This window comes from Melanerpes formicivorus, unplaced genomic scaffold, assembly GCF_026170545.1.
Source record: "Melanerpes formicivorus ecotype bairdi unplaced genomic scaffold, bMelFor1.0.p_v2 SCAF_16, whole genome shotgun sequence".
In the NCBI taxonomy this organism is placed as follows: domain Eukaryota; kingdom Metazoa; phylum Chordata; class Aves; order Piciformes; family Picidae; genus Melanerpes; species Melanerpes formicivorus.
Genome location: NW_027142368.1, coordinates 10482134 through 10498021, shown reverse-complemented (window position 1 = coordinate 10498021; position 15888 = coordinate 10482134). Strand labels below are relative to the sequence as shown.

At 36.9% G+C, this 15888-nt stretch overlaps 1 protein-coding gene across 10 annotated transcripts in view; it reads left to right on the top strand.

Annotated features, from left to right (window-relative positions):
* Positions 1 to 15888, top strand: part of SOX6 (SRY-box transcription factor 6) — a 356555-nt gene that overhangs the window by 201680 nt on the left and 138987 nt on the right. For all 10 annotated transcript variants that reach the window (XM_068148073.1, XM_068148071.1, XM_068148069.1 and 7 more), the window contains 2 exons: positions 10445 to 10617; positions 14122 to 14190. In XM_068148073.1, the coding sequence (XP_068004174.1) occupies positions 10445 to 10617; positions 14122 to 14190 (242 nt within the window). The remainder of the gene's footprint in view (positions 1 to 10444; positions 10618 to 14121; positions 14191 to 15888) is intronic.

The following is a 15888-nucleotide window of genomic DNA, read 5'->3' as shown; positions in this document are numbered from 1 at the left end:
GCCCAGAAATCACTTAAAGTTAAAATTGAATGTGGAAACAAAATGGGTTTTACCCAGCTGTACACTGTTATGAAAGAACAATCAATGAAATGGAGCAATTTCAAAATCAGTCCTGAATTCTCCTTTTACATTTTTTTTTTCATCAGGCTCTTAATCTTTTCATGTTGGTTGATAAGATCCTGCTTATTCCGGACTCTCATCAGTTGTAACTCTCAGCATTGTAATTCCATATAAGACGCTGTCTATGAGTGTAAAATAGTCATTTCATGTTGTAAAAATGAAGTTGCAAAGAAGTGTCTTACTTACACCTTTTACTGCAGTGTTTGATATGATTATTAGAGATAGCTTAACATTCATGTTATCCATCCCTCTGCATCAGGGCATGGGTGCAAATATTCATCTAGAACTAAAATATTTTTCTACTTTTCTGGAAATGAAAAGTAGGGTTTTCCATTGATTTATAACATCTAAAACTAAACATCTTAACTAAATTAAGATATAGTGACACTACTGGTGCAGCAGAACTCCGGATCAGTACATTTTATGAGTCAGAAGAGGGAAAAAAATATTGAAAGAATTATCCAGAAAGCAAAAATAGTTTAGGACAAAATGGAATACCATTTTGTTGAAATCCCTCTGAATCTGGTGTGAAAGACCAGATTCAGAGTGTAATATTTCTCTGTGCAAGCATTTCATTCTCAGTTTCACATCTATAATTTCATATTAAGCTACAAGCTGCTCATGTGGAGAGTTCCAAATCTAATAAGAAAGTGCATTTAAAATTTGTATTGCTATGTACTGTTCAGTATGGCAAATGATGCTGTCAGGACAAAGTAGGTTCAGACCTAAAACTGGGATGCTATAGAATATATATGTGCATGGGCTTCTTTAGTAACATATCTACATACTTCATATAGTGAGTTTTGTAGAAGCTGAGAGATTAATGTAATTAAAAGTCATGTTATTCCATCATGTTCAGTGATGAGGGCTTCTTTTATTTCTATTTGACATGTCTGCTGTCAGTCCTCTGACAATTACAGAATTCAGCCAAAGCTGGTGAAGGAATCCATGCGTTTTGAGTCAGGTTCAAAGGAAAAATAATAGGGAATGTAAACAACTTGCTTCTTATACTATTTATGGGAACATGAACATCAGTTCTCATAGCATCATAAAGGACAATTCTACTGAATTTTCTGGTTCTGTATGTATGTGTAAATATTGTGAGGAGAGAATTAGACTGCTGAAGTTGTTAATTCCACTGTAATGAAGAAGCTACAAGCACTGTGGACATCGTTGTTATCAAGGGACTCGATTTTTCTGATATATAGTATGTGTCTCATCTTCAGAAGGAAAGGCTGGATATCTCCATTCCCATGTGAGACTTCACCTGTTTTGCTGTGTGAGAACTGAAAACGTTATAGGACTGTTGGCTTGGAGCTCGTTGCACAGCCCTTGCAAATGAGAGAAGTTACAGGATTTAACTTTCAAACCCTTTTATGACTTTTTCATTTCTTTGAGGACGACATAACATTGTCCTGCTATTGTTTTTCCACTTAATATGATTTCTCTGGTAGGGGAAGGTGAACCAATCTTGTGCTATTTTAACCTAAGATACTAACTTTCACAAAAAAACTTAGTAAATATGATCCATCTGGGGATTTTTGCGCAGAGAATGTTCTGATCCTGAAAATTTATTCCTACTGTGACTTTTAAGCATTTCTGCCATTCAGTGTAGTTCTTCTACAGAAGAGGCACTGTCATGTAATTACATGATAGTTAGATTAGTTTTTGTTTTATTTTCATTTGTTCATGATTTTCACTTCCAATGCCTTCTTTAGGCTTTTTACTTTTTAATGTACTGTTGTTTGGGTTTTTTTTTTCTGTTATGTGGCCCACAGATTCAGTTTGTAATCTTTACCATTCCTATCCTCAGAATGACTTCTTTCTTCCCTTCCCCCTCCCTGGTCTGGGGAAGTACTGTAAATTGTATTTAAATGGCAAAAACTGAAACTGAAGGTCAGAATATGTTTTCAGCTCTTTCAAGTCCTGAATGAGTACCTTAAATAGATGGACCATCTTTATTCCCCTCTTGTTTGTAAGTTATGTATTTTTAAACTGTAAAAGCTTTGGAACTGAGCATTAGAGTCAATAATAATATTAATAACACAAATTTTGCTTTATATATAGCTCCACCATATTCATTTTATTTTGGTGTGCTGTGCCCTGGACTACAGTCTTCTCAGTTAACAAAATAAAACTGCTCATTTTTCTTTTCTCTTTACATTATATTTTAGCATTTGTATCACTGCACAGTCTATTCACAGCCTGTGGCCTCTGCTATATCTTTATATTCTAAATCATCAAGAACAAGCTGGCTGTGATTTTAGTTGCAATGTCTAATACATATTCCTTTGTTTATATCCAGTACTAGGACATTTTTTCCACACAGAGTCTGAGCAGTTCATATTAAATATATATGAAGCATTTCTAAACTCACTGAAAGCATTAAAGCATTCAGAACCAAATCTCTACTTGCTGCTGGAAAACCCTACGAATAATTTATTCAAAAAATTGTCACCTTTCTGCCACATGCACATGCATGAATTAACACTTAATATGTACTTAAATTAACACTTAATATGTGCTTCTAGTATTATTTAGAATGCAAGATGTGAAGTTCTGGAATTCAAGAGTAATTCTAAGGAACTGGCTAATAGCAATTTATTTAGCAATACTGAAGTAGTATCGCATATGTGAGACGGTAACAAAGATATCTAAACATAGTGAATGTCCTCTGAGACTTGTGTCAGACAGAGTTCTTCTTTTCATGTGTGCGAAACAAAGTATGGATTCTGAGCGATTTGTTGGAATTCTGCTTTTTGCTGGGCACTGGTTTGCAGGAGGGGGAGGCTGAAGCTCTGGCTAACATCACATTCTTTCCTACATTCCTGACATGGATTAGATTTTAGGGCTCAACTGTAGATTCACCACAACCCAAAAACTGGGGCAACACATCATTGTGCTGCTCCATGAGCTGACTGGGCACTACTCGATCCAGTCCTTTGGATGGCAGATTTTGGAGCTGTTGGGCAGTAACTTGTGACCTGTCCATGTTGATCTGGACACTGTAGTATTTCTCTTTTGTACGTGTTACATACAAAATACGATTTACTTTGATTAGAACTGTTGAGAAACACAGTAGAGGAACCTCTGAATACAAGCTATTCCTCAGGAAACAGTTGAGAATTGCTAAGAAACAGTACAAGAACAAAAAAAGTCCAGAAAATAAATGAGATGAAAAAAAGAGAAAAATTAAAGGCCACAAATAAAAATGTTGTCTCAGAAAAGGTGGATATTTGCAGGAGCAGGGCTTAGGTACAGGCATTTGTTGAGAAGTGTTAGAGGCAGGTAAGCTACCCTCAGTTGCCATCAGATGATGGTAAATTTTTAAGGGCAATATTTAGATGGATAGACATTGTTGTGACTTATTTGTTCTTAGTGCAGAATAAACTGTTGTGTGATTTTCAGAGTGTTAAGGGATAAGTCCTTTAAATTCTTTTGAGGAGGGTAAAAACAACTGAGTGTAACACTTGAAAAAGTCGAATCTGCTACAGTTGAACTTGAACATTCAGAGGTGCACAGTTTCAGAGGTGTATTGCCAGACCTGTGTGAGGATTGAATGAGGGTCTTAGTATGGGACATCAAAAGCTTGGTGTCACTGGAGGCAGAGAGGTGGCTGTGGTGATGGAGGTTCAGCTGACCCTGCAGCCCTGAGTCCCTGCCTTCCCTTTCTTCTCTGTGGCCATGCTGATGGGACAAGGAAGGGTCATCATGACCTCACTGATGAAATTTCATTTTCACTCTGCAATTCCGTGGCTAGTCTAAGAAACACAGTCTGGCCTGTGATAACTTTAGGATGTTAAAACTCTCCTGCAAATCATGCTAGTTTCAAATCACTCCCACCTAAGAGATTGCTTAAGCATCTGATGTTTACTGTATGTGAAACTAGGATGAATCTTGCAGATTTCAGTAAAACATTTCAATCCCTCTAGTAAGCATAGCTAACTTAAGCCTTTTGTTGTTTTTGGTTGTGGTGGTTTGTTTTTTCAATCTGACAAACAGATTCTGCTCTATGGAATGTTTTCAACAGTTCCTAATATTAATTTCTATTACTCTTTATGGACATAAAGTATTTTCTTTGCTTAAAGCAGAATAGTTGTGATACATAAGGAAGGGAGATCTCACACCTTCACAAGAGAAGCTCTCTACTGTGGTTTGCATGCTGGACATGTTTGCCGTGCTGCCTTCTGCGCTGGGATGCTACAAAGCACAATGGAAGCATTTATAAAACTTTTTATTGACTAAGGACTGGACAGTAGCATATGGGAACATCAACAATTGCTAACAGATCATGAAATAAAGAAATTCCAGTATTCTAGTGTTATAAAAAGAAAGAGGGAAAAAAGTCATTCAGAACTTAGTCATATTGGTTCAGCTGTTGTAACCAAAGACTGATAAGATAATAGAGGTCTTTGTGGCTGTTTTCTACTGAAATGCTTTATCTTTATGATGCACTTGGGGCCCTTTAGAGTGGAAAGCTTTTTAAACTGCTGTTGGAGTTAGAACTCAAATTAGATGCCGTTGCAATGGCAAGGGGGCTCCTTAGTCAGGCAGCCCTCACAAAGTGACTTTTATCTCCGAAGCCCTTCCATTAGATTGTTACTTTCGTCTGTTTTCCCTGTTTATTTTTGTTGACTTTTGCTGCCCTATTTTGTGGCATTTAAAAGGTGACCCAATCAAAAAAGGGTAAATGCTAAATGCTGGACAGAGCCTGTGAAGTAGAGACATCACAGCCTATCTGATGTGTGCTGCAGACTGCCGTGTTAGACAGAATGGTTTAACCAGGTTATCTCTGGGCAGCTAAGATCAAATACACTTTCTTTTATGTCTAGCATTGTGTTTTTGCTTTCTTTTCAAACAATGTCCACAAGAAGAAGTTAATAAAAAAAAGAAAAGAAAAGAAAAGAAAAAATCAACAGAGGAATTGATTCATAAAGGCTTTTTTGGGGGGGTTGTTTTGTTGTTTTTTTTAAAAAAACAAGCAAAAATTGCTTAACTTGATTCAAAAATCATTTTTGATTGTTGGTTGAATTGCTTTGGTTGATGACACTTTGGAACTGCAGTTATGTGATTTAAAGCCCTTCTTCGTTTCTGGCAAACTTCACACTTTTTTTCTTGCATTACTGTCTCTTCATTTCATAAAAGACACACTACATGTTTATTCTGGAAACATAACAGGAGTAATCATTTGTGATTTATTAATTTGTATTTCCTGTAAGTATATGGGGCAAAAGTTAGTTTAGATGCAGTGCATAAACAAGGATGATATTTGTCATGCTTTACACTAATCACAGAATTCAAGAGAACCAATAATATTTTGCAGCTGTGTAGAGATTCCATGCAAAGATCTCAAAGCACTTCAGAAGCATTAACTAACCAGACATAAAATCCTCTGACTGGTAGTGTTTTACTGTGTGTACATATAGGGAAACTAAGGCAAGCACATTTAGGAACCCACAGTAATTTTGCATCACAGCTAAAAATCCTACTTCATCAGGATTTGGAGCACACCTATATATTTTTGGCTCATTTATGACTTCAGTATTTTGTCTCTTGATAGATTATGTGGTTTTATCTTGTTTTCTTTTGCTGAGTGTAAAAGAAACTAGTTTAAATTATCCTAAGCAAGTCTAGAAGTCTATTTTTTGTTATTCCTGCTTGATTTTTTTCCTTTACCAGCGTTGTTACTTTGGCTCTATCCCATGACAACTTGCCACAAGGACAGTGCCAAATTTAACACTGAAAAGCCACCTCTGTTTATTAACATGCAGCTACATATGTGTGTAGACTGAATATGCAGTAAGACATAATAAAGGTGTTGTAAGGTGGTAAATCAGAGACTGATATAGGAGCTAGAGTAATATTATATATTTATACTTATAGGATACTACATTTTTAATATCTCTTTTTTTTTGCATTCCTTGAAGAAGTCTAGACAGATGAAATGCCAGCTGTTGCTTATGATTTTTATTAAATGCATTGTAAGATGTATAATGATCTTCCTGTTACTTAGTCTACCAGAAATCATGTAGTGTTGTCAGCAGCTTTAAACAGTAGGGTTTTGCCACAAGTAGAATTCTTTCTAAATGTAATTTTAGACCACAAGTTGAACTCTTCTCTCTTTTCAGCAGATTTATAGCTACTTTTTATTTTCTCACTCCTGATTAGATTGACCTATGACCAGAATTTCTCAAAAGTTCTCTTTGATCCCTTAGTTCTGTTCAATCTGACCATTTCATCTCAATTTGTCCCCAAATCCATAGAAAACAGAGGGTAAAACAATAAGCACACAAGGAAAAGCTAAAATACTGCTATCCCCAAATTAATTTTTAGCTCATGGTTATGATCACAAAGGCAAGGATACCTAAGCAAAAGATTACCAAAAAGAATAACCATTTTTTTTCTGAATTGGAGATGAGACTGATATATGTTCTTTTTTATAAGAAGTCCTTAAACACGATCGACTTCCCACCAACACTCAAAATTTTAAATACTGCTGGTAAAGGGAGTCAATGGATCAAATTCAGTATATCTGAAGTCATTGAAATAAAGGCCCCTAAGAAAAATGTGTCAATTTTAAAGGTCTTTCCTAACTGAAGACCATTTTGTGGTAGAGCCAAAGGTTAATAAAATCAGTAGTGAATGTAGCAATTTTACAGATAAGCTATTCACAACAAGTGTAGTTACTTGAATAAAAAGCTAATTCAGTTCTAAAATGCCACATGCAGTAGCAGTGAATAGCTGCTTTTAGGTGCTTTCTGCAGGAGGATAAAATACAGAATCACAGCACTCTTCTTTTCCAGCATCCCTGGCTGCCTGTAAATTGCTGTGAATGGGACTGTAGGCTGACAGGCTCTATTAAGACAAACTGCCTTTCTCATCGGAGAGATAAAATAAATCAGGTGTTTAGTCAAATTAAAATACTTCAGATGGAGCAGGCCCTGGGGAGCACTGATCCACCTGACAAATCTGAGAGAAACTCAAGACAGATGTGTTTTGGGGATAAGGAAGATCCCATGGAAAAAAAATGCAGTGCTGTCTTTGGAGTAAGAATAGGATTAAAACAGAGAGCACGCTGTGATATACAATATTTTATGGAAGCTGGCATATTTACTGTATATTTTTTACTAAGCTTTTTGTTTTATCTGTTTTTATTGCAAATACATTTTACAGATTGCTATATTTTTATTTTATTTATAGATATTTTTAGTCAGCAGCAGAAGTTTATTTACTGGTAATGAGTTTAGGAATCTCATTGCTTGCTGCAGTAAGTGGATGCAAAACAGATGATGATGGCACACAGCTACTGATGACCTCTCTTGGCCCAGCCAGATCAGCTCAATCTGGTCTGCATTCTGAGCAAGTTGTTTTTTATTGGTATTTAAACTGTAAAATAATGGTTGGGATTTTCCACTCTAAAATTAAATTATACCCCCCACCCCTGCCAGTGCTCCTACAACATTCTGCATCGTATGCTTTTTCTCATCTTGAGCAGCGTTCGGTTAGGTGTCTTGCAGCTTCGTGGAGGTCTTGTTATTTTCCAGGAGCACAGTGTACATTTTGTGGTCATCAGTTCTATTCTGTTGTTGGATTGCATAGCACAGTACAAATTAAAGAGTAGAGTACTTTAAATGGGGTCATTCATTTCAGATGTGTTTCTCTGGGGGGAAAAGGAAAGAAAAACAATTGCTATGAATTCCTGAATAAGAACAGTTACTTCTGCCTACTATTGTATAAGATTTAGAAAAATAGAAAAAGAAGTGACCTTAGAAATTTGCTGCAACTATATCAAATTGTTCTAACTAATCAAAGCAAAACAATCACATCTTGCAGCCTTAGCAGGCTCTCTTTGTGATAGCTTTCTATTCATATTTTGAGGCAAGTACAAAGCATACAGAATAATATGGAAATGGAGTAGGAGATTAATATCTGCTTTGGGTGTGTAAAATATTTTATGACTATAAGATCAGTGGCCTGCATTACAATGCCAAAGCTGAATGACAGATGTGAAAGTCTCAAGCTGTGGTTTCCCAGGTGGCACTGGATGGCAATAAGTATCATTTGAGGCAGCAGGTTGTTTCCCATTGGCTTTCTAAAATAGATGGAGTGGTTGAACTCTTGTAGTCATGATGGGCAAGGGAGTTTTTCTTTGCAGAGCAGTCTGTTATCCATGAAAATGAACATCAGTGTACTATAACATATTCAAAAGCACCTAAATATCCTTTGATGCATGGTGCAAAGTCTTCAAGAGTGAGTAATACAGTTTGAGGGGGTTAAGGTAAATCTGTACTAAAGTTATACAAGCAATTGAACTGATGTCAACAGTGTGGAACTAAGTACAAGCTAATGGAGCCTGGTAAGGCAGTACCTTCAGTGTAGACATCTTCCTGGCCACATACCTGCCTAAGATTACTTTCAAAAACCTTTATGTTGTTGTTGTTTTGAAACAGCTTTTTGCACAGAACTTCTATTGCTTCAGTTGTGCATATCACACCGTTTTGCAATGAGTTGCTCTGAATAGTAGTGTCATTCAGCTTTAACTTCATGTGAAAAAGAGAAAAAAGAAAATTCTTAACCATCTCTAAAACTTCTGCTAGAACAGAAGTTACTGATTTTTGCATGTCTGCAAGGCTTGTGCCAGATATATACTGAATTAAGATTTGGCATTACAAAGAACTGAAACACCAGTTTGTTGCAGACTTCTAAAACTAAGATATTAAATAGTGACTAAGAAATATAATATTTTCATCACTTTCTGTTGTTACATTATGTTACATACAATTAAGAAATGTACAGAAAAGCAGATATCCCTCATTTCTGGGAGTTTGATATAGAATGAATGCCTCAAACCATGAAGTTTTGTTTTCAGTAGCAAGCAATTGCAGACAGAGGTTGTCTTGTATGCTGCTTTTGCAAATGAAATTCTATTTAAGAATAATATTGATCCCATCATAGCATGATATAAATAGTAGAGCATCATGGGTTTGTCACCTGCTTGGCAGGAGTCTGATTTTTCTTCCCTCTCCTTATGAAACCTGTCAACCTCTTTCTTCTCTTCCCTAGAAGATATTCATCTTACTCCTGGGAAGAAGGTGGAGTCATCATTTTGGTGACAGTTTCTCCATTCCCTCCCAGGTCCTGTTCCTCACATGTTTCTTCCACTTCTAAATTCCTGTGACTTCTTTATCACAGTCCTCTGTTGTAAATGGAGGAAAGGAAGCATGCAAAATCCTTCTCTTTTGTGCCACTTCTCTGTGCCACTGTGGCAGTTTACCTGACTAGTTCTTGATTTGATTTGGCTTGTTTCTTCTCTAACTCTCAGTTCTCCTGTACAATAGAAAATTGCTTCATTTGTCCCACTTCCAACTGTACGCCTTTTTCCAATGTTCTTCCTATGTCCCTGAACTGCTACCTGACTATAGCTGTATTATCTCTTGTAGAGTGGTGGCTCTCACTTGCTCACAGAAGGAAATGCAATGTATGGCTCAGATACAAGAGCTGACATTGCAGCCTGTGACAGAGTAATATGTTCATACCTAAGGTGGGGAATTTTTGGATTGATTTGCAAAAGGACCCTGTATTCTCTACTTAGGAGACCCATGCAATTTACCCATAAACAGACCATTAAGCATCATTAGTGCAAAGAATAAATGTACCGTAGTTTCATATTAATTAAGTGCTCTCTGTAGAGTAAACTTTGAAAGTTAAATGAAAATTTTAAAGCCATTTTCTCAGGTTAGCCATTTCTCTTAGGGACAAGTAGAGCTCATTTTTAATATGCATTCCATAACCAAAGCTTACATTTACCCTAACGACCTATCTGATATATTGGTATTTTAGAGCAATGATCAATAAACTATTAAACTGCTTCTTCCACTGAACAGCATCCTTTAATTTTTTTTTTTTTTATTTTTTTTTTTAAGTATTTTTACATTCTTGGGGAAAAAAAAAAACCCAGCAAAATATATAAAGCGAGGGGAAATTACGTCTAATAAACTGTGAATGTATTTATGACACTGGGCAGATTTAGATGGAAAAGATAGAGGAATTTGTACACTGTGCATCGTTAATTACTCCTGTCAGAAAAAAAAGAAACACTACATATCTTCTGCTCCAATTTTTGTTACATCCTCCACTGCTTAGAGCACAGCAAAGCTATGTGCTAGGTTCTTTGGGGATTTGTTAGCAAAATATATATTCAAGCTGCCATTTGAAATAAGATTGTTGGTGATTCAGCCGGTTGGGGCTTTTTTTTGTCTGGTGAATACTGCTTGGTAACTATTGTCTACCTCATATTTACAGTACATCTTTCCTGTACATTTAGGTACACCAGAAAGCCTGGCAGAAAAAGAGCGACAGCTCTCTACTATGATCACCCAGCTGATCAGCTTACGGGAGCAGCTCCTGGCTGCCCATGATGAACAGAAAAAGCTGGCAGCCTCACAAATTGAAAAACAACGGCAGCAAATGGACCTTGCTCGCCAACAGCAAGAACAGGTGAGGCTCCAAGAAAGGAACCTGTGAAAGTGTTTCATGCAGAATGCTTATCACAAATGCTGTCCTGCTTGGTGTATTGTGTGTTTTGGGTTTTTTGTTTTATTTTTGTTTTGTTAAAAGAGCTTAAATTATCTTCAGAAATTACATCTTTTTATTCAGAGAAAGGAAATATTATAGGACCCTGAGGAGAAAAAAGTGTGTGTGGACAGTCAAATAATTTTTTTTTCCTAGCATAAATGGCATTTGATTTCACAGTTCTTGTTTCTTGCACTGAGATGTGATTTGGGGAGTTACAAATAAACCAGACTATAATCATTATGTAACTCTTTTTGACAAGAAAACAATGGAACAAAAAATGTTAAGCATCCTCAGTCCTTCAAATACCTTCTACAAGTAAGATTTTGGTTTGGTTTGGTTTGTTTTTTAAAGACACAGCTGTGCAAAGAGCTGTCTCTTTCTTGTACAAAAGTGTAACAACAATGATCCCATGCACCAGTCCCCTGGGCATTAGATCAGACAGATCCAAATTAATGTGTGGTTTTTAGGAATCTGACATTATTACTAGAATTATCCTTGCAGTTGAATGTATTTTATAGGATATATACAGCAATATATGCTCTGTTGATTTTAATGAGTTGTGACGTCTGGTATTTTATGTGCTTGAGTATTTGCCCACATGTAGGAATATGGACTCATCCCCTAATGGAAAATAACATAAAGGAACACTGTAAAAAATCAGAAGTTAGAATGTCATTTAGCCATCCAGAGATGACACAGTAATTAACTATTGACACTTGTGAATAAGCTAGCACAAATTAATCTTGACACATTTGCAGACGAGTGATATCTTACAGTGAACACTTTGTAATTATATTTCAAAATGAAAATTAAATGACACTTAAAACTAGGTTGTCATGCTCAATGAAGCGAGCATGTAGCTCAACCGATAGGCAAATAAAATTCAGAATTTGAGCCACATGGTGCTTGTGCACCCTACTTTACTGTGTCAAACCTATACATCAAGACTGTGCTATAGTAATTGCATTGCAAAGCATTGGATCCGTTTTCTGTTGCAGTACTGTTCCATCTAAGAGGACTGACACTAGATGCTTCACGGTACACTTCTGGGTTTCTTCAGGAAATGCCTATTTGAATGGTACTATATTGTACACACAGGTTCAGAGAGCTGTTTGCAAGCACTCTGAACTCTGGCAGATCAGTGCCTTTCCACAAGTAAACAAAGATTTCATCCTTGCCTAGCTTACAGCTTACAGCGTTGTGGTGGGTTGAAGTTTCCCCCGCAACATTAAGTAGCAGCCAGGTCACTAGAAGCTCCAAACTATCCTGGACATAGGATACTTGTATCTGTCAAAAAAGAGCACTCAGAAAGAGTGACTGGTGAGGCAGCATCACGGGGTGTTACATTTCAATGTGAAATTACAAATAATTTCTTTCTGGAGCTGAATATTGTGAATATTGTATCTTTCTATTACCTTTACTGGGATTTAGCAGCAGGGACAATGTAGACATAAACCTGACAGAGTTTATCTTTAGTGAGAAGCACTGGTGAATAGCACTAGCGAATACCACAACTGGTGTGTTACTCATTAAAATAGTAACTCGAGAACTCATACAGGTGTTTAAATATTCTCTGTAGCACTGTTACCGTTAAGAGTTGCTTTTCCAAGCACAGACACTACTGCTGACCACTGACTGACAATAGATAACCAGATGTCCTAGGAGCTGTCCCTAGGTTACCTGGGCACACAGGCTGCTACCTCTGCTTCAACTTCCTTTCCCACTTGCTAAGGGCTGCTTTTTCATTCTGCATTCACTATATTTTTATTGACTTGACATGGAGATTTATCAAGAAATACTTGAACACCAGGTTCATAAAGAGAGTTTGAGCTTTGTTACAAGCATCAGTGTAGTGGGCTGCAATAGTTCCTCGATTCCTTTGCTGGGTGGCACACTGTTGCAATTCAGCTCCAGAATCACATAGATCTCAGTTTGTCTCTCTGAGTCCACATACAGTACTTAAAATGCATTTGAATTTTGTGTTGATCTCCCATACCAAACTGAATTTTAACTGTAGCAGTGACAAAAATTACAGAGTTATTTCCAGGTGATGAAGCGAGAGATTAAGAAAATTACAAACTTGATCCTCCCTGTGTGCCCAAATACAAGCTGTTAATATGTAACTGTACATTCTGTATGAGTTAATCTGAACATTGTGCACTAAAAATATGTGATTGTTTATTTACAAGTCAGCCTTTCTACATCTTTGTAATGTTTCTTTATCATAAAACCTTTCACTTATCTTTCTCATAAATGTCTTTGGAAGATGGTGGGAAAGGAGACCAAAATTGGAACAGCGGATTTGAGCGACTAAGCTACATTTGTCTTGCAGTTTTATGTGGTTCCTCTGCTCTAGATAAATATTTATAGGAGGGGAAATTATACTTAAGAAATTAAGGTGGCAGAATTGCTGAGGCCAGGGCTTCCAGGAAACACAAATCTTGTCCTTGTTTCAGTCTGCTGCAGTTACCCTTCTAAAGCAGAGGTCCAGTTGCTCCCCTAGCTCACTGCAGCTTCTCCATCATAGCTGCAGTCCAGGTTACCCATTGCAGGGAGCAAGCAGTTCTGTGATTTGAGGTCAGGATCCTATTTCTCTTCTACTCTTCCACACTTGGGATGGTTTGTGGGAGTAGGGGTGGGTGGGTTAGTCTCAAGTGCTCCCAGCCCTGAACACTTGCTTCTCTCTGTCTTTGTTAGAGGAGGGATGGAGTGAACCTTTGCACTCCAGATCCCTTACTGAATCTACCAAAATAAGGGTAAGATTATCCACATATTTCACAAGGCTGTGTTGAGAATGAGTTACTGTGCATCAGGTACTGCTTTTATACAAAGTGAGTAGTTCTAAGGAAGACTTTGAGATTTACAAGAGAAGTAATGTTCTCTCATTGTGGATGAAGTTAGAGATGCTCGCCCTAGGAGCTGTGCTGAATAGTGAAACATCTATAAATACTAGCTAAGGCTTCCAGTTCAGCAAAGCAGGAAAATGTGTGTTTAACCTTAAGCACCTGAGTAATCCTATCCCCATTCAGCAAAGCACTTAATTTTAAGCATGTGTTTCATTCCCATTGTAACTAACAGTAATGCATCATAGTCAAAGATCACCACAGGCTTAAATGCTTTGTTGAATAGTGATGAGATTATTCACATGCACATAGCTAAACCCGTTTCTATGCTCTGCAGAGTTGAGGCCTAAATGCTTAAAATATGTATTTCTTTCTGGCTAACTAGAATTTATGTTGCATTTAAATGTAAAATGTTTACATCGCATGCAGAGATACCTCTAAAACATCCTTGTTTGGTTAAAAAATATTAATGATGCTTAATAAAAATATAGTAAAGAATAACTAATAATTTTTTTTTTTTACTCAATAATATTGAAGTTTTGATATTACTCTTTTAATTTAATGGAAATTTTATTTCTAACAGATTGCAAGACAACAGCAGCAACTTCTGCAACAGCAGCACAAAATCAATCTACTGCAGCAGCAAATTCAGGTCAGTGTGTTTTATTGCTCTCTTCTGATTATACTTAAATTCCATTTATGTAGAGGGAAGGATCTAAAATAAAGCAACCACATGCTTTCCTAACAAGCCCTACTAAAAATGCTCTTTACAGAGAGTCTTTGTGTCTTAGAAAATCATTGTCAAAAATCTTTTTCATGGAAAGAGCTTTTCTTTAATAAGCAGAGTTTTCTTCTGAAAGTTATGAACTCTATTCCTTAAATCTTGTCATTTAAGTGCAAAATCTGCAATCGGTTTGCCTTTTATTGTGTGAAGTAAAAGAGGAATTTCAATCATTGTTTGTAGAATACCTTATCCTAAAAAGGCAAAATGTGCTGTATAAGGTTAGAAGAATATTTTCCATTTAATTAACTGATCAGCTATAGAATATGATAGTAGACATTTGAACAATATGTCCTTGGGACCAGCCAGCTCAGGTACAAAGACCCACAGGTATATTTGTCTCATGTACCTTTGGAGTAAGTGGACCCTTATAGATCAGTGAAAATTCTGGAGGTATGCAGTTACAGATTCAGAGAATCAGATTCCATGGTGTTGGAAGGGACCCTCAATGGTCATCCTATCCAACTTCCTTGCAGTCAGCATGGACACCTCCAATTAGATCGGGATGAGCCTATTAAACAGAGCAGTTATTTGCATGAAATTGTTTCAATTTTAAAAATTCCTTTAAAAATTAGGACTCAGGAAGAGGAATCCTGGGCAGGTAATATTTGGAGAAGGCTCTAAAGTAAAAAGTTCAAAGGTACTTTATATTTCAGTTCACTCAATTCTCTCCAGTAGCTTTGCCTTTCCACCCACTCAGGGGAAATGTGGTCTGAAAATAGCTTGCATGTTCATTTTAGAATGGGTTGCAGGTTTGTTTTCTTGTTCACTCCCCGTTTTCTTTTTGTGTAGTATAGAACCCTCCATAAGTTTTCTTTCCCATTCATTCCTAGATGCAAATGCAAAGAAGAGCTTTAATGATTACTGTTATTGCTTGGTGATCCTTCCCTAGATTTGCTTCACAATTCTTGCCAATATAAGCTACTCTTACTACATATTTCCTCAGTAGTTTGGCCTCTTTATAGTTACATGAATCTTACACTGTACCTGAGACAACAAGGACTGTTTCCTCTCTGACCTTGTCAGTCAGATTGATAGTGGGCATCTCATTACCCAAGGAACACTACAGACTCCAATGTGAAGCACTAGGCACGTTGGGTAGACACTATCTTCAATATACATTGATCTTACAAGATGATAGCTAAGAAAACATTTATTAGAAGATTGTTTCCTAGGCTAAACACTAATTTACATAGACTGTTTGCTTGTCAGCCAAGTGGTTCCTTGTTGTTTATTTGTTCTTTCAGAATTCTGTGGCAGCTTTGTTAGCTAGGAGTTGCTTGGGAGAGAAGTTAGTTGCTAAGTTGTCTCTGCAATTCTTAATAGGTTTGTTGTTATTGAATTGATTGCAAGTATTGCAGTTTGTTGAGACCTGTAGCTCCTTAAAGGATATAGGTGGGACAAAGGGATACCAGGAGGCAGGTAAGAGATGCAAAGCTGTTCCAGTTCTCCCAGGTCCCCTCCCAGCATCTTCCCAGGAAATCTTGATACTGATAGTGAAGTCACACAGGTGACTCTGGGTGGAATTCATCACATCAAAAGTTGATAACTGCAGTGTAGACGCTGTCT